The sequence below is a fragment of the Festucalex cinctus genome, chromosome 2, assembly GCF_051991245.1.
Source record: "Festucalex cinctus isolate MCC-2025b chromosome 2, RoL_Fcin_1.0, whole genome shotgun sequence".
NCBI lineage: Eukaryota > Metazoa > Chordata > Actinopteri > Syngnathiformes > Syngnathidae > Festucalex > Festucalex cinctus.
In genome coordinates, this window is record NC_135412.1 from 22,947,059 (window position 1) to 22,972,710 (window position 25,652).

The window sequence follows — 25,652 nt, forward strand, 5'->3', positions numbered from 1 at the left end:
TTGTATTTTAGTTTTACATGCTGAAGTGTTTTGTATACTGCACGTCATGAGTGCAAAAGAGAGAGAGGTGTAACTGAGTGAGCCTCGTTCGAGAAGTGGAATAAAAGGAGGGGAGCTTGAAATGCTGTCCTGCCATGTCTGCTTCATTTAGCAGGGAAGACGCCAGAAAACATCAGAAACTTTCAACTATTTGTAACCCGCCTTTTACCCAGTATACGGGAACAACAACAACAACAAAAAAAACATTTTATGGTTACAGGAAGTAGGAAGTACGGGGCCACCAGAGGGGATAACAAGTCTTTTGAAGCACAAAGACATTTAGACAGCTAATGTTTGCCACCGTTCAATGCACGTTCCATATTGTTGCAGAAATGGCCGTTACCACCGGCAACAAGTGAGACGCTCTATCCGTCCGCGCCATAACACAAGTTACAAGCGCGCACAAATACACACAACACCACACACACACACCATCATCACAAAATGCCCAAACCCGCCCGATGAGGGGTTTAGTGTCTTTAAAGTAATCTAACTACACCAGGCGTCCGTCTACCGTAAACATCATGAGCACCTCCTACAGAACAGTGAGGGCTCGCGAGACGGGAACGTTCTGAGAATTGCGCCTCAGAAGCGAAACGCTCTTCAATGGAAACACCGACAAATTCAAATTGTACTTTATCGAAATAGTACAATTATTGGTTTGATTTTTGCGGGGAAAAAAAAGGGTCATGGAACGCATCTACTGATCAATGAGCTGCGATCATGAAGTCACACCATGATTGTTGGGGCATCCGCTAATAATGTAGTAAGAATGATGTGCTTGCTAATTAATCCACTGGAAAACGCACACACACACACACACGTCGGATCTACATTTCTAGTGGGGATATCTCATTGACATAATGCATTTCCTAACCCCTTACCCTAAACTTAACTATCATAAGTGATTGCCTAATCCCAACCCTAAACCCAACCAAAACCTAATTCAAACCTAAACTCTAAAACCAAGTCTTGACCCACTAAAAGAGGCCTGGACTAATGGTGTCATGACTGTGTTTTGTTGTTGCAACTGCCTGATGATGTCTGACATGTTTTGTTTTCTTTGAACTGATGTAATCAGCATTTAATGTGTGCACTGTGTGATGTCAGGAATCTTTAATCTCTTTCAACTGGTCAGAAGCCTATCAGTTTCAACCGCATGTCTGGCCGCAGTTAATCAGATTCATCCATGTCAGTCCTGTTTCAGCAACCTATCAGAGTTACCCGCATGTCTGGCCGCAGCCTATCAGATTCATTCGCAGACTATAAGAGTCGGACCAGAGAAGTTTTTTTTTTTTTTTTTGCCGAATTATTCCTCTGCTCACCTCCACAGCCCAAGTTAGTTCCACGCCTCTTGATCCATGATACCTTCTCGTTGTTTCTGGTCTAGTTGTGAGTACGTTCTGCGTAAACAAGATTTGCTATGCGAAAGTGTTAAACTCTTATTTGTGTCTGCGTTTTTGGGATCCAACTCCAGAACATAACAAATGGGGACCACCAAATTGTCCCCACAAGGAAACGTGGTCACCACAATGATAGTAAAAATCCAGAAAATGGTCCCCATGATGTGAAATAAAACTACCCCCACCCCCAACACACACAACACAACACAACACAACACAACACAACACACACGCACATAATCTCAGCCAATCGCAGGGCACACAGAGACGAACAACCATCCACACTCACAAGCACACCTTGGGACAATTCCCAGCGCCCAATTAACCTGCTATGCATGTCTTTGGAATGTGGGAGGAGACCGGAGTACCCGGAGAAGACCCACGCAGGCACGGGGAGAACATGCAAACTCCACCCAGGAAGGCCGGAGCCTGGACTCGAATCCCGCCAATTCAAACCTAAACTCTAAAATCAAGTCTTGACCCTCAAAAAGAGGTCTGAAATTGTGGGGACCACCAAAATTTCAAGTCAGTCGCACAACCCACAATGTAGCAAAAGGCCAAAACAGCGCATTGCTTTGAAATGCAGATTTGCATCTGTGCAGGAGAATGCGAAACACATCTTTGTCTGATGAATCTGCACAAGCCGCAACAGGAGCATCGTGCTGCCTGACTGACTGATAGAAATGTGGAGCAAATACAGACAAATGTACAGCCTCCCCGAAGGCTTCTTCTTACCGCTGTGGGCAAAGAGCCAACAAACACAGGCAATGAGAAGAGGCGCAAAGTGCCACGAAGCACGCAATAGGTGTGTTTGGCCCGAGTGGCATCCTCAGAGGAACGGTGAAGATGCATGCAGTGTGCACTAGTTTGGAACAAGGAGGCAGTCGAACACACTGTGGTGATCTTCACTTTTAGGTCATGTGAGCTGGAGGAACATAACTCCATTCTTAGTGCATATGATTACAGTTTTTCGTGTCATTTTTATAAAATGACAAAGGTCACAGCCTTGACCTTGAGGGTGTCTGACGTGGCCACATACGGAGATCTATCATTTTATTTTCATGTGCACATCCACTGTGTTCCTAATTGTGGTGATCAATGTGGTTCACACTTTCACTGTACTGTTCTAAGTTTTGGGTCATATTGTTATGTTCTGAGGTTGGATCCCAAAGCGCATACACAAATAAGATTTTAACACTTTATCCACATAACATCAAGAGATGTGAAGCTAACTTGGGCTGTGGAGGTGCACAGGGAGACAGAGGTAACAGAAGTAATAATCCAACAAAAACACACACTTCTCAGACAGGCTTATATAAAGTATTAAATTTGTACTTATCTTAGTTTTCATTTCAAACAAAAAACAAAAGGTGCAGAGTAGGGGTGTGAATTGCCTAGTACCTGACGATTCGATTCGTATCACGATTCACAGGTCACGATTCGATTCGATACCGATTAATCCCGATACGAATTTACAAGTCGTAATTTATAAGTTTATTTATAAGTTGTTGTGATTTTTTTTCATTCAAATTTAGAAAATACTAATCAGTAAGCTTGTAGAGTGTAAGATTTATATGAAAATGTATTATTTATTTATCTGAAATTTCAGTCTTATAGAGGTTGTAATCTGTGTCATGTTTGAACAGCATTAAAATAAAATATTAAGGCTTAATGTTCCGTTCATATAACATTCTTCCATGCTCAAGGTGTGAATCCTAACCCGAAGTCAGACGTTTTGTTGAATATTTTTCCATTAAAAATGGAAGTTTAAAAATCGATTCACACACACACACACACACAAAAAAGGCAATGATGATAAGACGTTGAATCGGTAAGACTACCGAATGAACAATTCTGAGCTCTTAAAAAAAAAAAAAAAAAAAAAAAAAAAAAAAATCGATTTTTTTTATTTTTATTTAATCGATTCGAGAATCGCGCGATGTAGTATCGCACAATATCGCCGAATCGATTTTTTTTTAACACCCCTAGTGCAGAGAGTTCCCAGGGTCGGCAAAAATGAAAATGAAAGCTTACTTCTGTTTTTTTTTTTTATTTACATTTAAATTCGTTCCCTGAAGTTAACACTTTTTTTTTAATGGCTCTATTATCGGCCATATGATTCTTCAAAATGTCCGATGCCGATATTTGACAAAATGTTGAATATCGGCGCCGATAATCGACCCAGCCGATAATCGATCTATCCCTATTAAACATTGTTTTTGATCACCAAAATACGACTAACTTCAACAACAATCCGGATTTTACTGGACAAAACCATCATGATGAGAAAACTTTTTTTTCTTTTAAATTGTCTTTAAAAAAAAAATAAAAATACCTTCACCGGATTTGGATGTAAATACCCTCAAATTAAAGCTGACAGTCTTCAGTTAAATTGATTGTGGGTTGTTCAAAGACAAAAGGATGAGATTGAGTCTCAATGTCCCAGTTTTTATGGACCTGACTGTATCAAATTTATTTGGATACTTTCAGACACCGTCGAGGCGGCTACCAAGTCCCTCCCATGCATGATTTCAGCCCAAAGCGTCACTCCGCAACCTTCATGCTGACGTTGCAGCCTTGTTGGGACGTGGTGCCAACCAAAAAACCTTCACAACTCGAGCCATCTGGACGGCCCAAAGCAGGACAGCATCAGTGGGAAAAAGAAAAGAAGAAAAAAAAAAAACTAAAAATGATCTTCATGTATTTTTGGGCCCACTGCAATTGTTGTGAGATGAGTTCGGCGGGATGGCTGAAATAGATTTATGTGTGGCTGCAAGCCTTTGGGAGGGTCTTGCGGTTACTCTGGAGACACCAGCGACTTCAAATACCATGCTGCCTCACACACAAATGATAAAAAGTTTGTTCAAATGTCCACAATGTTTTCATTCCTTTTGAAAGGCACTGCTGGACTCTTAAACACTCGTCATCATCACAAAGATCCCTCCCCCCACTATGCCTAATAACCATGACACTCAATAATACGGAACAACTTAAGAAGGCTTATATTTAAGAAGGCTCAGATAGGAAACTAATTATTAAATTAAAAATGGGTTTGAGATCACTATCAGTGATCTAAGACAGTAGAAACAACTTCTGCAGAAATGTTATTTCAATTGAAATCCTAAACAGCATTGTTCTATTACTGGTCCAAACTCAAGAACCAAATAAAGTACACTGAAGTCAACTCCTGACGTCGCACAATTTGGAATTCTTCCAAGTATTTGGAAATTATGAATCTAAAGTAGGGATGTCCCGATAACGATCACTTAATTGGAAATTGGGCCCAATCACATCATTTTCTAACCTGGCAATAGCCAATAGCTTGTCTCTGTGTGCACTGCGATTAGCTGGCAACCAGTTCAGGGTGTACCCACCCAGCCTACTGCCCAAAGCCGGCTGGGATATGCTCATAGACATCGATCCTTTTGAGGAATAAGCGGTAAGAAAATGGACGGATGGATTTTACAACGACAAACTGTATTGTTTATTTACAGGAATTTACTGGCAACTTTAATTTGTGTAAATTTGAATGCAAGAAACAGTTGTAAATTAGATTACAGTGGATTACTGTTTTCTTCTTCAAAAAATAAATAAATAAATACAGTAAGTAACTGTAATTTATATACAGTAAATACTTGTCAAAAATACAGTAATATACTGAGATTTAGCCAGCAACTTTTTTGCTAGCTATTTCTTGTAAATTCTACAGTCAAATTCGTTACAGTGCGTGGCACGGCTGTAGAAGTCCAATCAAAGCCTGATTGATTTTCACAGCTCTCCTGGGATTTGGTGAAGTCAATAAGAGACTCTGTTAGACAAAAGACGACATGATAGATCCGGCAAACATGTGAGCCTCCAGTGTTGCAGAAAAAATGTGAATGTATTCCACGGTATATAAAAACGAAAAAAAAAAATAAAAAATCAGTCGCTTGCTAGCAATGAGCACACACATGCTACAAGCAGCGCTCCGCTTGTATCTGCGCGTCACATTTAATATTCACTCCCTGTGCATGGGCCCGATAAATCATTAATAGCGTGTATTTGGGGAGCTTTCTTAGAACCGGCCTCTCGCACGTCACTCTTGCGTGTTACTCCTCGCAACCCTTCCTTCACTATGTTCCGTTTACATTCATCGGCATCCAGCTGCCACTAATGTTGGATTGCACCTTTACAAAGTCTCAAAAGGTATTCACACTGCATGGGAGATTCTCCACTTCTGCATTTCAATGGCGCACTCATATACTGCAAGACTCAAAAGTAGGGCAGAAGCCTCACTGGACACATCGTCACACAATGACGAGACATTAGGGGCGTTAAGAAAAATCGATTCGGCAATATATCGCGATATTACAGCGCACGATTGTTGCAACATGGCCTTGGCTGATCTCTTATGCTATACTGCCACCTGCTGGCCATTTTTTTGTAATAACTGCCATTGCTTTAAGCCACCTCTTCATGTCAGACGCCGTATCAAAGCCTTCCGTATGCTCTTGCATAAAAAAAAAGTATTTACACGTTTTTGGAAGTGAAGGACAAAGTATTAAAAAAACGTATTTACACGTTTTTGGGATTAATATTTTATTTTAATGCTGTTCAAACATGAAACAGATTGCAACCTGGTAAACACAGTAAGTTTCAGTTAAATATATTATCATACAGATCAGTGTACATGTACAAGTTTACTGATCAGTATTTTCTACATTTGAGTTAAAAAAAATTGCAACAAATCGAATTGTGACCTATGACCTATGAATCGTGATCGCCAGATACTAGGCAATTCACACCCCTAGCATATATGAAGCAGAATATATCGCCACGTACAGTGAAAGAAGAGGGTTACGCCAAACAAATCAAAGTAGAGCAATAATCTGAATCTGATTTACAGATTTGTATCGGGATTAATCGGTATCAAATGGAATCCTGACCTATGAATCGTGATACGGATCGAATTGCCAGATATTAGGCAATTCGCACCCCTAGTAGACATACCGAATGATAAAACCTAAAGAATCCATCTAAATCCACTGCAGAAATGTTGGAAATAAATATTTATATGAAGCCCGTTAAGGTGTGATGAACCAGTACCAGCGAAGTACCATCACCAAGAATAACCAACACGTGCATATTCAGGTGGGCGGATCTTCATGTTCTGCATGTTCTTGTCCAACATGGACATCCGTTGTGGTGCGTGTCCTGCTTTCCCGACATCACTCGGTCCCACATAGGAGGAAAGGCGAAGCAGATTAAATTATACAGGAGAGAACAGAAATAGCTCGAGTGAGTGCAGCGGCCGCCCGGACACACCGGTGAGAGTCACCACAAAGCAGCAACTAGATTAGATGGAGTTTTGGAAGAAGCAGTCCAGGCAAGGAATCTTAAGGAATGATCTCGTGTCACCCAAATGCTAATCATTGTAACTCGTCCATTTTGGCAATCTGGCAAGAACATTATGAATTCAACAAACAATAAAAGACCCTTCGAGTGAAAGAAATGTCTTACCCAAAACATGCAGGAGAGGCAGACCCATGTCCTCGCCCGTCCGGCCAGAGCAGAGGGGAGAGAGAGAGACACAGACGGCATCCCAAGCCAAGAAAAGACGCCGTTCCGGCTCACACGACAAATCCGCAATATTGCCAAATATCCCCGGCGCTGCCGTGGCTCCGATGGCAATTCTGAGCCATAGCAGATGTGAGGGTCACAAATGCTGGAGAAGGGAATGATCAGTCAGTCGAACCCCATCGGGACGCCGTCCTTCTCATGCTCGGCTCCCTCGCTCTGCGCGTCTCGCCCGCTTCTGCCGGCCGCTCCTGTCAACTAGTGCCACTTTATTCAATGAAGTGGAAAAAAAGAGGGAGGTGGGCCAGGAGATGTTATGTTTCTCCCTCCCTCCTCAACGACCTCAACTTGTTCCCTCCAAAATCCAAATTGGCACAAATGACTGTGGCAGACAGATGTTTCATTTACAAGCTCACATGAAGCCCAGCCCCCCACCCGAGCAGTGTCAACAGCTGGAAAACATATACGGTGATGGAGGTGCCTGCTTTTATACATTTAAACTTGCACACCAAATTTGGAAAATCAGAAAATGTGAAGCTTATCAAATGCTATGAGGAGGCTGAACTAGTGTTAATGTTATCCGGCATTTTCAAATTTAGTCACAGTTTTAGTCAATCACGCCTGTTAGTTTTTAATAAGACTTAGTCAACCTCATCCCGTTTTTATTTAGTCCATTTTTAGTCGACTATAAATTGAGCATTTTAGTCTATTTTAGTCCAAGAAATCATTTTATTCCTCTAGTTTTAGTCAACAAAAGGGGTTCATGTTTTAGTCAGGACAATCATTTTACCCCTGCATTTATTTTGATTAATGTTAGGGGTGTTCCATATCATACCTTCTACAATATTACCGGTGTATTTTTTTGGGTGATAAAAATTTGAAATATCGCCAAATTAAGGTGATGATGTACGCGTAAAATTATACATCTTCGTCTCAATTTGGACGTACAACGCGTCGTTCGCTGTTGCATTAAAAGCCAATGTTGGAGCGTGTGAGGTTGCAAGAGCTGCAGCCAGTTCTGTCGCGTCTTCGGCAAAGTGGGAGTGAGCTTCGCTGTGTGTCGCCGTTTGGTTACAAGAGGTCGCTGTCGCGTATTGTTTGGCCAAGATAAATAATCTGCGGTGTTTATTTTACCGTGACCGGTAAGTCGCCATCTAGTTGACGTGAGTTTGTGATGCTAAACGGCCGCTAAGCTAACATGCGCTCAAAGAGACGGCGTGTGCGTTGTTGTCGCACAGTGGCGTAAACATGCACATTTGTGTTTTTCATACCCGCTAGTAATGTCTATAAGCAATCACGGCATTTTCTCGCTACTCTGATTAACCAATCAGAGACATTTACAGCAAAATAACGCTCGCAGGAGGTGTGCGATGTACAAAGTATGACGCCACAAATTGGCTGCTCACGTATCATTGGCGACAACAACAACATGAGGATCAACCACATAGGAGAAAATTATAGACTTTTTTTTTGACTCATGCAATTTGCCACCGACTTCTGAAGGTATGTGCTTTCGTTGTGTTTGCTAAGTAAACGTGCTTTAAGCAGCTATGTTACAATTAGACTTTTGCAGGGTAAACACTACTTGGCCTGTTTTTATTTCCATTTTATTCCATTACAGTTGCTATGTTTGCACTTTGTTTACATTTGAATTGTGGAAAAAAAGGTGGCTTAAATATTGTGGCTGCAATAAAAGTGATATTATTCCAAAGTGCCAATCATAGATCTATTGTTCAGTAATTATTACCAATATCATCAAAAATGTCGTCACCACAAATTTCTTTGAAATATTGTGATAGAATTTTTAGGCCATATCACCCACCCCTAGTTAATGTCGAACATTTAGGATCTAAAAAAAAATTACATCATATTTTCTCTCATCTTTTTGATGAAAAACAACTTGACGCACAATTACAGTATATCAGGCAAGTGGCTATCATGGTGCCATGCTACAAGCTAGTAAATTAGCCAGTATTAGTTAGCGGTACACAACATGATTGTTGGAACGTTATAGCCGTTGGATTAATGTTATGATAACTATATAATTGATTTATTTATTTTCCTCTGTCACCATGAATCCACCTCCTGTCTATCCCATGTGTTTGTGCATGTTGCAATCGCTAGCTGCAGATTTGAAAGGGGGTGTGTCACCATGTGTCACATCACAGTGTCACAGTGACAGATTCGCAGGGACAAGATTACAAAATTATACAATTTTCGTCTGTTTTTTGTTCATGAACCAAAATGTCCATAGATTTTCCTTCAGTTTTTAAGTGAAGTACATTTTCATCCCGCCTTCATTAGTTGACGAAGATGCATACTGATTTAGTCTCTATTATTATTTATTAATGAGGAATTTAGTCAAGTCTATTCTATTTTTACCACGAAATTATTTTTGTTTTGTTTTCATTGACGAAATTAACACTAGGTTGAACATTTGCAGGACAAGATCTAAGATGAGGTCCAACGTGTGAGCATTATTAGTGAGTTTGCGCTTCTTCCTTCTGAATGTCAACAAAAAGCCAAGTAATCAATCAACATTACATCACAGAACACAAAAGGGCAAAGAGCCAATTCATTTTGAAGGGGGGCTGTATTGATCGCTGCTGCACTTCATCACTTGCACTGTAACAGGTACCTCGGTCCAGAGGCTGACCTGACACATAATCTGTGTGTGCGTGTGTACACTGTAAACATGATAGCAACTAACAGACACTTTAGCAAAGCTAATGACTTATGATCTGAAATAATGTGGAGCCTGCATGTGATACATGACACATTGTATTTTCCAGCAGATAAACATTCCATTCCGGCAAGCTAGCAGCCTCTAGTGGCCTCCAACAAACGTTGGTTGATAAACGTGCCTGCACATACAGTACAGCTCAATGCATTGAATACAATTTGCCTCCGTTTTGTTGGTTATTTTATAGAGCAAAGAGTGGCTCACGACTGAGAGTGGTGTTTTTTTCTTTTTCTTTCTTTTTCTCAAATTTTAGGCACACCCAAGATCCCATGTACAAACATTCGGGTTTTATTTGAAACAATGAAAGGAAAAGGAGCAAAGTTAGCCTTCCTTATCGCTTGCTGAGGAATCCATCACATGAAAGCTTTAATGGAAGAATAACAAAGCATCCATCATGTCGAGTGGCAGGCCAGAATATTGCAAGCCATTCAGGGACGAAATGTGCAGCAGCCACAAGTGGCTGACATTTCTCATCGCGGAGGGTCACAAACTTATGAATACAACCAAATTATGATGCCAATATACGGCCTCGGCAGGACATTACGAAAAGGAATACGGTGAAGTCAAGATCAGAGGATGGAAAAGGAAAGATAACAAAGGCATTTAAAAATGATTCAAAACAGATGACGGAGAAGGAATGGAGGACAAACAACGAGAGGTAGAATAAAGGTGGAAACGACGAGGACCAAAATATATACAGTTGGATACAAAGTATTTGGATAATGGCAGAGGCTTTATGGTTCTGTCACTAGATGCCATCATTTGAATTGGGTTTGGAATAAAACATCATCATACAATTGAAGTTTAGATTCCCCTTTAATTTGTGAGGTTTTGTAAAAATATGGCATTTAATCATCAGGAATTAAAATGTATTTGGACATTTGACATTTTTGCAAATACCTCAGTAAATTAACAGTTTATTGGTTGAAGATCATGCAGCTAATGTGACCATTAACTCATTCAAACCCAAAAACGTATAAATATGTTGTTTATACTTTGTCCTTCACTCCCAAAAACGTATTTATACGTTTGCTTGTTTGTTTGTTTTTTATGCTAAAGCATACAGAAGGCTTTGATATAGCTTCTGACATGAAGAGGCCGCTTAAAGCAATGGAAGTTATTAAAAAAACTGCCAACAGGTGGCAGCGGAGTATAAGAGATCAGCCAAGGCCATGTTGCAACAAGCTCTTTTTGCCAGTGTTTTCAACAGGTTTGTGAATAATGATGAAACTTAGTTATATTCTAATGCTAATTGCTGCAAAACGGAAACAGATAAAAATATACTTTTTTTCCCCTGATGAAAGAAGAGATTCTAATCTTTCTTTTGGTAGGTTCCATGTTTTTATAGCTATAGAACAGAATATCCTGTGAATCTTGCAAAATCAGTCCAAATTCAGTCAAACAGCTGGGAGTGAAGGGGGGTGCTTCAGTGAAAATGGCTGGGAGTGAATGTGTTAAAAGAAAATTACACGGATTATGTTTTTTTTGAGTGAATGTTTTATTATTATTATTATTATTATTATTATTATTGATGAACAAGAAATAAAAAAAATCATGTCAGCTTTCATGGGTGTAAAAAAAAAAAAAAAAAAAGACAAAGAATTTACTGTACAATAATGTGGAAACCAGTGAAACCACTGGTAACATTCATACCCAGGGAAGTCAAATTAGACTAGCAGATATCATAGATAGTTGTTCTGAAATCCGATTCTGATTCGGGATAGCAAGAGTATGGTGAAAGAAAGTTATCATGTACCAAACATGTTGGAGGCAGTAAATGGCTTGAAAGCTGAACATGCTGCTTGTTGATGGCGTCATCCCTGAAAGATGGTCTGTACAGCCTGTTTATATTCATTCAGCCAAAGGAACGACTGAATGGATTATAATAAACTGTGCTTCAAACAGCAACCGAATGAAATCCACCGAATATTCTTCAACAGTCAGGTCAATTAATGGCCTGTTCCTAACCTGATCGAGCATGCTTCCCACTTACTGATGGCCACAAACAACCACCAAATGAAAGTAGAATGTCTGCAAAATCATCTCCGACTTTGATGAATAGTCATTTCTTTAGTCATATTTAACTATCTGCTATTGGCTGGCAACAAGTCCAGAGTGTACTCTACCTCGCACCTGAAAATAGCTGGGATAGGATAGAATTAAAGATTGCTGGATGGATACTTGATGTCAAATGTCCAAATAAACATTTGAGCACCTAAACATTGACATCCAACATAAAATGACTCTAATTCCTGAATATGATATGCCATGTTTTTTAATCCATGTTCCCAGAGCTAGCTTCAGTAGCCGGGGGTCGGACCGCTAAGGCCCTCGTCTTTGACGGCCACCCAGCTTACTGCGCACCCAACCCCTTTGGCCCCCCTCACAGGTGGTGAGCCCATGAGGAGAGGGACCCATATTGCCTTTTCGGGCTGTGCCCAGCCGGGCCCCATGGGTGCAGGCCCGGCTACCAGACGCTCGCCTTCGAGCCCTGCCTCCAAGCCTGGCTCCAGAGGGGGGCCCCGGTGACCCGTGTCTGGACAAGGGAAAACTGGATCCATTTGTCGTGATCACCATAAGGGTTTTTTTTTTAGCCATGCTTTGTCTGGGCCCTCACCAAGGGGCTCTTCAGTCTACGTTCTACGTTCCGACCCTCACCTATGGTCACGAGCTGTGGGTCGTGACCGAAAGAACAAGATCCCGGATACAAGTGGCCGAAATGAGTTTCCTCCGCTGGGTGTCCAGGCTCTCCCTTAGAGATAGGGTGAGAAGCTCGGTCATCCGGGAGGGACTCAGAGTCTCCTCCGCGTTGAGAGGAGCCAGCTGAGGTGGCTCGGGCAACTGGTTTGGGTGGCTCCTGGAAGCCTCCCTGGAGAGGTGTTCCAGGCATGTCCTACCAGCGGGAGGCCCCGGGAATGACCCAGGACATGCTGGAGAGACTATGACTCTCGGCTGGCCTGGAACGCCTTGGGATACCACTGGAGGAGCTGGTTGAAGTGGCTGGGGAAAGAAGTCTGGGCTTCCCTGCTAAAGCTGCTGCCCCCGCAACCCGACCTTGGATAAGCAATAGATGATGGATGGATGGATGGATGGATGGATGGATGGATGGATGGATGGATGGATGGATGTTTTTAAATCATTAATTTCAAGCGGATTGTCTTTACCTCAAATTCAATTCATAATGCGTACAGGCAAAATCATGAAAAAAAACTCCCCATATACTTCTTGATCTATCTGTAAACCATAACAAGAAAAGCGATATTCACAGAAGAGGTGGTGATGTCAAATGAGAAGCAAGAAACTGAATTAGGATGCCAGAGAAGAGAATGAAGGAAAATGAAGATAAAGGGATCCACATGTATGCGCTACCATGGCGTCACCATAGCAACGGAAAAACCTCTGCACATCATCGGCTCTCCACCTCCCCCCGACCCCCGTCTCCCTGTTATGCCATCTCCTGCCATAACCCAAGGCCTTGGGACCGTGTGAGCTTGGTTGCCATGGAAACTGAACCGCTCACAGCAGTCCTCGGAGGGGAAGACGCCCGAGCATTACCTCTCCACTTTCACCTCCCAGTCAGTCACATGATGAGCTCTGGCACTGCAGCTGGAGCCATCAAACTAGACTAGAGGGAGGGGGCTAAGAGTGTTACATCATTGCACCCATTTTTTTTTTTATTGCTCTCCCAAAATGCACCACTTAACTGAAAAGTGCAGTACGATGTTGAGGTTTAATGAAATGGCACACCTGCATGCCGATATTAACTAACAAGCCTGCACAAGAGCCGCTCAGCAAGCCGGCAAATTCCTCATGCAAAACATTTACACACGCACACGCGCGGACGCACTGGGATTGAGCGCGGGTGTAGAGATAAGGAGCTGCGGCAATTGAGTGTGGGGGGAATGGGGGGGGGGGGGGGGGGATTTTGGTGCTAGTAGGAGGCTGTTGGGGCTTGATGTGATGGGCGCCTGCAACACTAGACAGGATGCCTTTAGATTTAGATCCGGGTTTCGGCACCAGCTGTAAAGTTCTGGGTGGGAACTTTCACTGGTTCTTGTATCTTAATGCTCACGATATTATACTAACAGTAATAATCAGAAGACTGCATGTTCTCAGTTGAAATATTTACTGGATGCCAGAAAGATCGAGTACACAGTTGTGGAGCCCTCTTCTATTAATATGTGGAAAAGGAACTGATCTATTAAGAATTGTCCCTGCATTTATACTGTCTAGGCTGTCTGCCCACGTGAGAATGTGTGGCCTGATGGCCTTAACTGGTTTGTACTGGATACGTATGTCACAATGCAGACAGATAGAAATGTGCCAAGCAAGGATGAATAACAGCAACACAATGGCCTAGCTCAAGTCATCTATCTAATCATTAAAACTCCTAATCTAACACTTCATATTTGAAGTTTGAAAGATTTCGATGGACGAACAGCATGCAAATGAGTCAAAGGTCTGAAATAAGAGATCGCCATAAAACCCAGCCAGGAGATGCTTCCCATGAGAGGATCAGGCTTGGGCATCGCTGTCCTCATGTGAGTCTGTGACTTTGCCTTTCTACTCAGACTCATTCTCACAATTACCTGTCGCTCAAACCCCCCCAAAAGATTGGCTAGCGTTTAGATGACCACACAGCATTCCAACAACTCCGGCCTTTATCGCTCAAGCATGTGTGCCATGGCAAAACATGGAAAAGGGATGAAAGTCTCCCGCCTGGCCAACAGAATGACGTGCAAAACAGATTAACAGTAGACTGCGATTTTTGGTCGAAAGGTGACCCCGTTCATATCCACAGCATCCATTGTCCAGTCGATGGCGGCGATTGGCGAATCCAAAACACGAGCCCATCTACTGGAAATGTGGAGAAGCTGGCCGGAGACCATGTTGAGATGGAACAACTGACCTTGAATCAGCACTTGGATGGACTATCACGTCCTGAGGTCCCCCACATGACCGCTACCCACTAACTGCGCTCACGCCGTACGCATGTTTTGGTCACGTTATGGTTTGGCCAAGGTTTTGTTCTCCACAAAAAACACTCTTCCCATCCGTCATGGAACGATGTGATGCATCGAAGCCTCTGATCCATCCTCAGCCTCGGAGGAGGTTCTTACCTTGTCTCGCTTGAAGCCCCGCAGCGGGAAGAAGCACGCGAAGAGGAACTTGCCCCAGCTGATGACGGCGGCGAGGCACCAGTTGAGGCGAGCCATGCCTTCGTCTCTTTCCTCTTGCCTGCCAGCCCCTTATTTCCGGCTCGGCTCCGGGGTAGAATCCTGTAACCCCCCCCCTACCAAAAAGAAAGTCAAAATTTAAAAAAAAATTTAAAAAAATGACCCCCTCACAAACAAATAATCTGATTGTCCAACAATTTTGCACAGTTGCCCGTTTTGGCAAATTTGAACTACTTGTCTGCAAATTGCAATCTTTGGAGGGCGAATAACGGCAGGCTGTAAAAAAAAGCGACAACAAATTCCCCCCCCAAATTGGACAAGACCCCTTGGTTGGATGGTTTGGCACAACCCAAAGCCATACAACCGTCTCCCTGTCTGTCCATCCGTCCCCGGTCGGTCCCCTCACAAGCCCGTCTAGATCAGTCGAAGTGTCATGAGCATTGGCGGCTGCATAAGGCGACCAGTCCGCCACTAATCGACGACACTGTTACACACATATGTTGGCATGACATCACACACACACACACACACACACACACACAGCACTTGCCTTTGGCACAAGAAAAAAAATCACATTGGAAAAAAAACGCTGTCCTGGCACATACATCCACAGGCTGAAGAGCCCCCCCCGTCTCTCATCTCATCGCACAGCTCCCCTCTAGGCTCAGGATTCCCGGTGCTTTGCGCTCTCACAGTTACACGCCGCTGCTGCTCTCTCTCTCTTTTTTTTTTTCCTCACACACACACACACACGCAGCGATGCTGCAGCACTTACTCAGCCAGCAAGGGGAGGGGGTGGATGGGAGCAAAAAAAAAAAATAGTCGTGTATGTATTGGTAGAAAAGGGAAAAGAGAATGATGGGAAATGAGAATATTGGAAGAAGAAAACAAGTGACTTGTACAGCTGAAGACATGACGTGCGTCAAATAGTGATAGGGTGAAAAAAAAAAGCGTGAATGGATGAGTTGAGATGGGGAGAAGAATGTCAAAAAGATGTAGAAGGGAAGTGAAAACGGCAGTATGCGCAACGTGCACGCAAAAGCAGACTGATTGTTGGTGTGTGTGCAGCAGAATTGGGCTGAATGCAAAGAAGGAGAAGAGAAGAGAGATATTGAATCATTGCGTCTTGCTCGATTATCCTCCCCTCTCTCTCTCACACACACTAGTAGCACACAAACACGAGAGTCGAGGACTGCAGGTGGTGCACGGGCTGGTTGACTGCTGCTGCAGTCTCTCTACGCTTCAGTAGGAGCACATTTTCACTGCAGAACGCTTTTCTCTCTCTCTCACCCCCCCTTTCCACCAGCCCGACCCAGTGCACCAGCGCCGGCGTCACCAACGCAATCACAACACATGAAAGGCAGCAGATACGCAAGTGCATGGAGGAGTCTGCAGAGAGATGCCAAATGATGGCGACCGGGGCAAAGATGGGAGCCCGTATGGGAACAATAAAAAAAAATACATGCTTTTGGATTGGCAGCCTACCAAGACGGTAGCAGGGTCACAGTATTGGTTCAGTCGGTATGGTTGGCCAGATTTATTGGAGAAGAGCCCTTAATAATGTTGTGAATTAGTTACAAAAAGTGCAATCCCGGGATGTCGTCATACTTTTGACCTTGGCAGGTGGTGTCTGGTTGGTGCTGGATTTCACTTTGCACCATCTTACTTTCCTTTGAACTTTCCTCTGGTCTCCTGACCTTCTGGCGAGACTTTGAAGTATCCGGTCAAGGTGAAGGGTAATGGATTGTTTATTAGGTTTCAGGCAGTGTTACTTTGGACAAGAAACTTTAATTGAGTTTTATAGTCTTTTGACTAAAATTTATTAATTTTAGTCATAATTTAGTCAGCTGATTGTATTATAGTTTTAATCCAATTTTAGTTGATGAAAATAAAGACCAAATTTACTCGACGAAAAAGAAAGACCAATTTTAGTTGACTAAATTGACAGTTCAGTCAATAATGAATTGAATTTTCGTCACTGTTTTCATTTTCGTTTTAGTCAATGAAATTGTCAGTCAATTTTAGCTATCGCTATAGTCTCAATGAATGGGTTAGATTTTAGTTTTCATTTCATTTTCGTCCAAAAAAAATTTTGTGACAAAAATTTTTCGTCGACGAAATTATCACTGGTTTCAGGTGAATTAATGAGCACACACACGCAAAAAAAAAAAAAAAAAGAGCAATGACGATGACATGTAGAATCGGTAAGACTGCCAAATGAACAATACTGAGCTATCCCCCCCCCCCCAAAAAAATAAAAAATACTTTTGACCTTGTGGTGTGCTAAAATGATGACCAAATCAAAGGGTGATAAACGTGCAACTTTTTGACTGTCCTGTCCTTGGATTTATAAAAGAGAAAAAGAAATTGGCCCTGCTGGACATCGCCAGAGACAAAATCAGCAAGGTATTCTGTGCTCACTTGGCAATGCGCTGATCATCCTCATTAAGCATAAGCAACTTGCATAATCACTGCTGACTTCGATTGGGTTGCTTGTCACACTGCCCATCCATGAGGGTGGAAAGCTTGCGAAAAACTCAGGGCTGAGGGCCAGAATTACAAAAACAAATATGGATATGACATATGATAAAAGTGACTAGACAAATTAAGATAAATGGACTGGACTGCTTTTTATTATATACTGTATAGCGCTTTTATCTACACCATATGGTGCCCAAAGCACTTTACGAAGCCTCCCATTCATCCATTCATGCACACATTCGACCACTCTACCACTGAGCCATGCCACACCAAGATTGGCATATAGAACCTGCACAGCAACTGACCACATTGTCATCATAAGGAACATAGTGCTGCATAAAACGTGATTAACTAAGAGTGGCTAATATGGCTAAAACATCATGATCATCAGGGACATAGTAACTGTATAAGCATAATGCATCCATACGACAATGACGACAAGACTCAACCCAAAACACAATCATAACATGTTGCCGCATTTTCCACTGACCCAAACGTTTCAAACAAAGTGCTCTGATGGCCTGTTACTACAGCGTTTTAATTATGCAATTATGGTTCAGCGAAAACTTGACGACCCATTTTCCAACATAAATGTAACGTTTTTTTAGCGCAGATTCAAACACTGGATTATGATTCAAATCTTGATAAGACTGCAGAATAAGGTTTGGCTTCTCAAGGTTTCTTGTTTTCCCCCTGAGTTTTTTTTTTCTTTTCCCTTGCCCTCTTGTGGTTTGATCAGGGGATATCATTAATATTTGTCAACTGTGGGCATGTGAAGCCCTTTGATAGTCTTTGAAATAAACTTTTTTTGTACTTGTTGATTCATTGCCAACTTGTGATGTTGTCAAGCACAACCTTTTGCTGTATCGTCTTGCAGTCAATAAAATTGCATGTAGAGAGGCATGAAACCTCTTGGCAGGGTATCACTACACTGCTCAACATTGTAATCGATCTTTTTGCAAAGATAATAAACATTGCATGTTCTATTAAGTGTTTTTCACTCCATAACAGATTTGAATACTTCCTATCCTTGGCTCAAAAGACAAAGGCTATCACAAATTCTTATTTTCCTATATAAACAAATGAGAAAATTCGAATAACGCCATGTTTAATAAACAAATTGTATTTGGGGAAAAAAAAAATGTTCTCTCGCAACGGATTGGCCAGCGCTGTGAGTGAGAGCCGGACCATTTTGCTAGCCGCCCACACCGCGCTCCGTTCCTGCACCAGCATCCCATTCACATTCAGGGCACACAGTGCGTACTGTATGGAGCAGACACCAGATTAGGTCCCATCACACCACCTCATCATTCACTAATGTGCTGACTCATCCGTCTTCCACTTCTCTCCTGCTCATCCTCTCTTTCCCTCCTTTTGACATTCCATTCCAACCACTTCTCTTCTGCTGATGCCCTTCTCTTATTGTGCAGCCCTTCATCTGCAACAACTCCCAACTAGTGTTAATTTCGTCAACGAAAACTAAAACAAAAATAATTTTGTCAATACACAGTTTTCACCAGACGAAAACTAGACTAAACCCCTCATTTATAAACAATAACTGGGACTAAATCAGTATGTATTTTCGTCAACTAATGAAGACGAGACCAAAATGTACTTCACTTAATAAAAACTGGACTAAAATCTATGGACATTTTAGTTCATGAACAAAAAACGAGATAAAAATATGAAATATTTTGAAAAGTCTTGTCACTGCTAATCTGACACTGTGAAATTTGTCATGTGACCCACAGTGACACAACCCCTTTCATTTCTGCAGCTAGCAACATGCATAAACACATGGGAAAGACAGGAGGTAGATTCACGGTGAAAGGTTAACAAAAACAGTAAATCATAGTTTTAATGTAATATTAATCCAACGGCTATAACATTCCAACAATGCTGTTAATCCGACCGCTAACCAATGCTGGCTAATTTACGAGCTCGTAGCATGAAGCCATAGTAGCCACTTGTTGATATACAGTAATTGTGTGTGAATTTGTTTTTCCATTAAAAAGGTGAGAGAAAATTTGATGTAAAATTGTTGTAGATCTGAAATGTTAAACATTATCTGCTGACAAAAAAAAATATGTGCAGGGGTAAAATGATTGTCCTGACTAAAATTAGACTAAAACGTTGACAGTTTTTGTTGACTAAAACTAGACGAATAAAATTACGTTTTCTTGGCCGATAATAAAGACTACTGCGATTGGCTGGCAATCGGTTCAGGGTGTACCCCGCCTACTGCCCAGCTGGGATAGGCTCCAGCACCCCTGTGGCCCTTGTGAAGAATAAGCGGTTAAGGAAATGGATGGATGGAAATAAAGACTAAAATGCCCCGATTTATAGTCGACTTAAAATGGACTAAATAAAAACGGGATGAGATTGACTAACTATGATTAAAAACTAACAAATGTGATTGAAACTGGACTAAAACTAAGCCTAAATTTTAAAATGGCAGATAAAATTAACAACTCCCAACAATGGTGACACAATTTTGCATCAAAAAACGTTCCGTCTACATGGTAACATCAGCCGTCTGATCCAAGTGAAAGCACCACAGACAGAGGTGAGCCCAGCGTCCTGCAATCAATGCTTTTGTCGATTTGCCCAATGTGCTTTGATCACTAATTTGATGAAAGATAACTCCGTTAATGAGTGATTCACATGTGTCTCATGCCCAATTCACACCGACTGCGGAAGAGACACGGTGCGTTTTCCATACGGCGGCCGTACGGATGCCGCAAAGATAGAACGCATTCAAGTCTACGTGTCAATTCACACCAGTTGCGGTGCGGTGCGGAAGGGATGCGGCGATGCTTTTTTTCCGGACGCCGCATGCGGATTTTCATGAAGCTGAAGAAATGACACAGGAAGTCGGGCATCTCGCATCAAGGTAAATCCGCTTTATTTCAAAATAAAACCGTTTGCGAACTCGTTTTTTTGGGAGGAGGGAAGCTAGCTAACACAGCATAACGAATCGGACATTTAAAAGACAAAACAAGAGCTCAGAATAAATTAAACTTGACAAAATAAGACTATTTAAAGACAAAACGTACTTACCCATAGTAGAATAGCAATGGTAGAAGTCCCAGAAAAAATGTCCAAAAAGCATATGAATGTGACCAAAGGCAAGCGTGGTTATTGTTAACAAAATAGGACTCTATATACACGATTGTTATCGCGTGAACTCAACTCTCCAGTGTGAACCCCCGTTATCTTGTGGTCTGGTGGGTGCACATTTCCGGACACGCAACGCACGCGGTGTGAATTGCAGACCGAGTGGAAGCCATGCGGAAGCCGTATGGAAAACGCACCTCGTCCATTGCGCAGTCAGTGTGAATTGGCCGTCAGACTGGAAATGACAATGTTGTTTCATATAAGCGACGTCAGGGCGGGTCAGGGTGAAGGACCTGCCCAGGACCGGCCCCACGGCTCGTCTCCGCATGGAATCAAGCTCCAGGTGACAGCTTTGTCTTTAGCGGGGCCAAATTATGTGAGGGGACGGAGATGCACTTAAAGCGGAGGACCATGAGTGGTGACACATCCGGGGCCGGCTGCCAAGGTAAACTCACTTATCTGGCCGGGTCTCCCCCACCTATGCCACTCCAGCGGCATCCTATTGTTTCGTGAACACCCAAGGGAGGAGGATAACGTGGGCCATTAAGGGAAAAACCATGTGTAATTTCACCTTTTTTCACATCTTTTGATGGATTATAAGTAAAAATAGCAATGATTTCCAAATTGATGTAGCAATGATGTTAACTACATTAGTGTTCAAATGTCCTTTTGCATTGGTATATTTTTTTTTCCATCCATCCATCCATCCATCCATCGGGTTACGGCAGCAGCTTTAGGAGGGAAGCCCAGACTTCCCTCTCTCCATCCACTTCAATCAGCTCCTCCTGCGGGATAACCTTGCCAGCAAGCTGAATTCTGGCGGTATTTATGAGTTCACAAACTCCAGAGAATCCAACTCGTACCACTCCCATTGATATGTTTGTAGACCAATCAGGCGTTGTTTAGGGCGGGACAAACCAAATAAGCACCGATGGCGGGGGAGAAACAAACAAACCTAACAGGCGAATGGACGCTGCAATTGATTCTGTTCACGTATAATTATTACTCACCGTTTCCTTGTTGAATTTGAACAGCGAAAGGCGCTTTGTGCATTTTTATCTGGTAAACCAAGACGAGATGGAAGACGACATTTTCATCCATTGCCTTGATTGGTCAAAACAAATGTGCAAAGATGTCGCATTGTCCAATCAGCTTGAAGTATTGTACAGCAAGCCACTCATTTAATGAACTGATCTATCAAGGAAGTCCCAGATTGATCATGTGAAGAACTCCCTTGAGTCAATCACAATCATCAATCCGGCTTGTCAGCTTACCGGCGGGATCCCAAGGCATTCCCAGGCCAGCAGAGAGACGGATGTCTCTCCACCGTGTCCTGGGTCGTCCCCAGGGTCTCCCGCCGGTGGGATATAGCCAGAATACCTCTCCAGGGAGGTGTCCAGGGGGCATCCAAACTGCTTGTAGATGCCCGAGCCACCTCAACTGCTTCCTCTCAATGCGGAGGAGAAGCGGTTCTAGTCCGGGTCTCTCCCGGATGAGCAAGTTTCTCACCCTATCTCTACGGGAGAGCCCGGACACACTGCGGAGGAAACTCATTTCAGCCGTTTGTATCCGGGATTTTGTTCTTGTTCTTTCACAGCTCGTGACCATAAGCGAGGGTAGGAACGTCGATCGACCAGTAAATCGAGAGTTTCACACCTTTCAACTCGGCGTCTTCTTGACCACGAGTCGATACAGAGTCAGCATCACTGCAGACACTGCACCGATCCGCATGTCGATCTTCCGCTCCATCCTACCCTCACTCGTGAACAAGACCCCAAGATACTTGAACACTTGGGGCAGGATCTCATCCCCGACCCATAGAGGACACGACTGAGGACCATGGTCTCGGATTTGCAGGTGCTGATCTTCATCCAACCGCTTCACACTCGGCTGCGAACCGTTCCGGTGAGTGTTGGAGGCTTGATGAAGCCAACAGCACCCACATCATCTGCAAAAAGCAGAGATGCAATGCTGAGGCACCAAACGGGACCTCCTCAAAGCTTCAGCTGCGCCGAGAAATTCTGTGCATAAAAGTTATGAACAGAATCGGTAAGAGAGGGCACCCTCACTTTTTTTTTCCTTTTGGTATGTTCATGTATGTGAGAATAGGGCTGTGCAATTAATTGAAATTCAATTACAATTTCATTTATTACACTCCATAATTACAAAATTGGCATAATCGTCATCAAATATAGAAGATTATTAATACTAATTTTGAGTTGTTTAAATGTATATATTTGCACTTTGTTTTATTTTAAAATAACTCATGTATGCCCTGCGATTGGCTGGCAACCGGTCCAAGGTGTACCCTGCATACTGCCCAGAGCCGGTTAAAAATGTTCTTGTTTTGCTCCAAAAAGACAAATGATCAATTATTACTAAATTAATTGTGTTTAATATTTTCTTCATAATCCAGCAGCCCTACATGAGAAGTACAAAAGTTTGCATTTTTGCGCCATTGTGTGAGTGAACACAGCTGATGGAAGAGGCTCCTCCCATTCCCTTTAAATTCAGCAGAAGAGAGGCATGACACTGCGGAAGCAGAAATAGACTCAGGGGTGTCAAACATACGGCCCGCGGGCCGGATCAGGCCCGCAATGGCGTTTAATCTAGCCTGCGAGACGACTGTACAGTAAAAAAAAATTGTAATGTCGGACCAATTAATCAGCCAGCCACAATCAAATATATAAATTTGTAATTTTGCAAGCAGTCCTCAGGTGAATAATGTAACTTGTACACGGAATCACCCTGGAAGTAATTATTTTACTCACAACTTTTTACTCACAAGTTTTTTTTTTGTTTTTTTGTTTTTTTAAATCATAGACCAACATAAACGTGTTAAATATGACACAAATTCAATTACTGGTAATACAAATACATATGACAGGGATTAACGTCCTTATAACTTCATTAACTGTGCCACACAATGCATTCTGGGAACTATATATATATATATATATATATATATATATATATATATATATATATATATATATATATATATATATATATATATATATATATATATTGCCGCGTTTCATTTGCATTCGTGTTATTTTTTTAAACAATAGATTACAATTGAGCTCCGTAATATAGGGCTGGCCCAAAAATCGCAAAAATCTGTGTATAATTGACGGTAATTATTTTTAAGATATACCATTATTTTACCGATTCGGCCCACTTAGTAATATATTTTCCTCCATGTGGCCCCTGAACTAATGAGTTTGACACCCCTGATTTAGAGGGTTCGATGCATGCTGTTGTCATCTTGATGAATGAAATACAATGACGTCCACCAAACATACATATCAACAGAGCGCAGAATCTGTCTGCCAGTGCCGTGTTCAAATTCACCACAACCAGATGACACCACCTGTGCCACAACTTAGACCTGGTTTCAACTGGTCTGAAGTCTAGTGTGCCTTCAGTCACCAAATTGTCAGGTCCTTTCGGGACGTATAAAACCCTTCGGTACACCTTTTTAAGAATGCAAGTTGGCAAATGGTTCCTTTCCTCGGCTACTTTGAGCATACTTTGGATCTATCCCTTCATTTTTTATATCTGTTGTATTTCATAAGAACTTGGCTTGAATGGGGACGGGGGGTATGCATTGAAACAGACTATTCACAGTCTCATTTATTCCATTACTGAGCGGGAATTGAATCTCAATGGCTGGCCTGACGTCAGCCGAATGAAGCACAACACTCAGTGACCGTGTTTTCAACCAAATGATGAATTTGTATTGTGACCTGATTTTCTTGCTCCCAAAGGCCCTATATGCATGCTCATAATTCCCTATATGTCCTTTTGTCACCTTTACTGTCCCGCTTGAATGGGCCAGGCAAGGATGGCTGATGTGGGTGCAGCCGCAGAAAGCTGCAGGTAATCAGCGACGTACATACCCCTGATAAGCCCCGACCGGCAGAAGCCCGACAACAGCAACGCGATGAGCCTCGACAGTTATCGCCACAATCAGCTGCAGCGCTGGGCCAAATTAAAATCGACCCCCAACTTAACTCCGCACCTTTAAATCTTCCACACGCCGCAGCTTTTGCTGCCAAGAGGAGGCCGTGGCACGGTGCTGGCTACCTAGCAGTCAATAAATGTGATGTGGACTTAATAAACATGCACTGACTTCAATCGGTGCGTTTCCATTACCCTTTTTTGCAAAAATAAAAGCGACATTGTAACTATTTCGATAAAGTACCATTTGGATTTGTCGGTGTTTCCATTGAAGAGCGTTTCAGTTCTCTGGAATGTCCCGTCTCGCGAGACCTCGCTGTGCTGTAGGTGTTGTTTAAGGTAGACGGACACCCGGTGTAGTTATATTACTTTAAAAACACACACCCCTCATCGGGCATGTTCCGGTATTTAGTGTTGGTGTTGTGTGCGTGGTGTTGTGTGTATGTGCGCGCGGTTGTAACCCATGTTATAGTGCGGACGGCTAGAATGTCTTTCTTGGTGCCGACAACGATTAGCCTCGTACTTCCTATTTCCTGTAACCCTAAAATGTTGTTTTTGTTCCCAGAGGCTGGGTAAAAGGCGGGTTACAAATAGTTGAAAGTTTCTGATGTTTTCTGGCGTCTTCCCTGCTCAATGAAGCAGACATGGCAGGACAGGATTTCAAGCTCCTCTCCTTTTATTTAACTTCTTGAACGAGGCTCGTTCGGTTACACCTCTCTCTCACTTTTGTGCACATTTGCAGTATACAAAAACACTTAAGCATGTAAAACTAAAATACGATACCAAAATTAATCATTCTCAAAACAAATGTTCATCAATTGCAAGTAAATAAAAACACACATTTGGCAAACGTGTTACATTCCTTTCCTCTGTGACCGCATGACTACTAATGTGCAAATGAGTGTTACCATTACCATTTTGCGAAATACTTCTATTTCGATACATCTAAAAAAAAAATTAAAAAAAAACACCTCATGAGAGCGCAATTACGTTTTTGGAGTTTTTTCACAAATCCAGTGTTTCCTAACCTGGCAATAGCCAAATGGATATCCATCTGGTACCTCTCCACAGTAATTTCATCGGGAAAAGGCTGTACAATAATTCAAACTGATTGGACGATAAAACATTCTACGCATTTGTTTTAACCAATCACGGCCACGGGTGAAAATTTCA

General features: G+C 42.4%; 1 protein-coding gene across 3 annotated transcripts in view; it reads right to left on the minus strand.

Annotated features, from left to right (window-relative positions):
- Nucleotides 1-25,652, minus strand: part of tns1a (tensin 1a) — a 113,122-nt gene that overhangs the window by 76,090 nt on the left and 11,380 nt on the right. The window contains exons 1-2 of one of the 3 annotated variants that reach the window (XM_077513783.1): nucleotides 15,469-15,932; nucleotides 14,862-15,034 (exon numbers count right to left, since the gene is read on the minus strand). In XM_077513783.1, coding sequence (XP_077369909.1) covers nucleotides 14,862-14,957 — 96 coding nt within the window. In that variant the 5' untranslated portion in view covers nucleotides 14,958-15,034; nucleotides 15,469-15,932. Of the gene's footprint in view, nucleotides 1-6,941; nucleotides 7,148-14,861; nucleotides 15,035-15,468; nucleotides 15,933-25,652 lie in introns of those variants that run through there. The other 2 variants (XM_077513782.1, XM_077513784.1) reach the window with 2 other exon arrangements.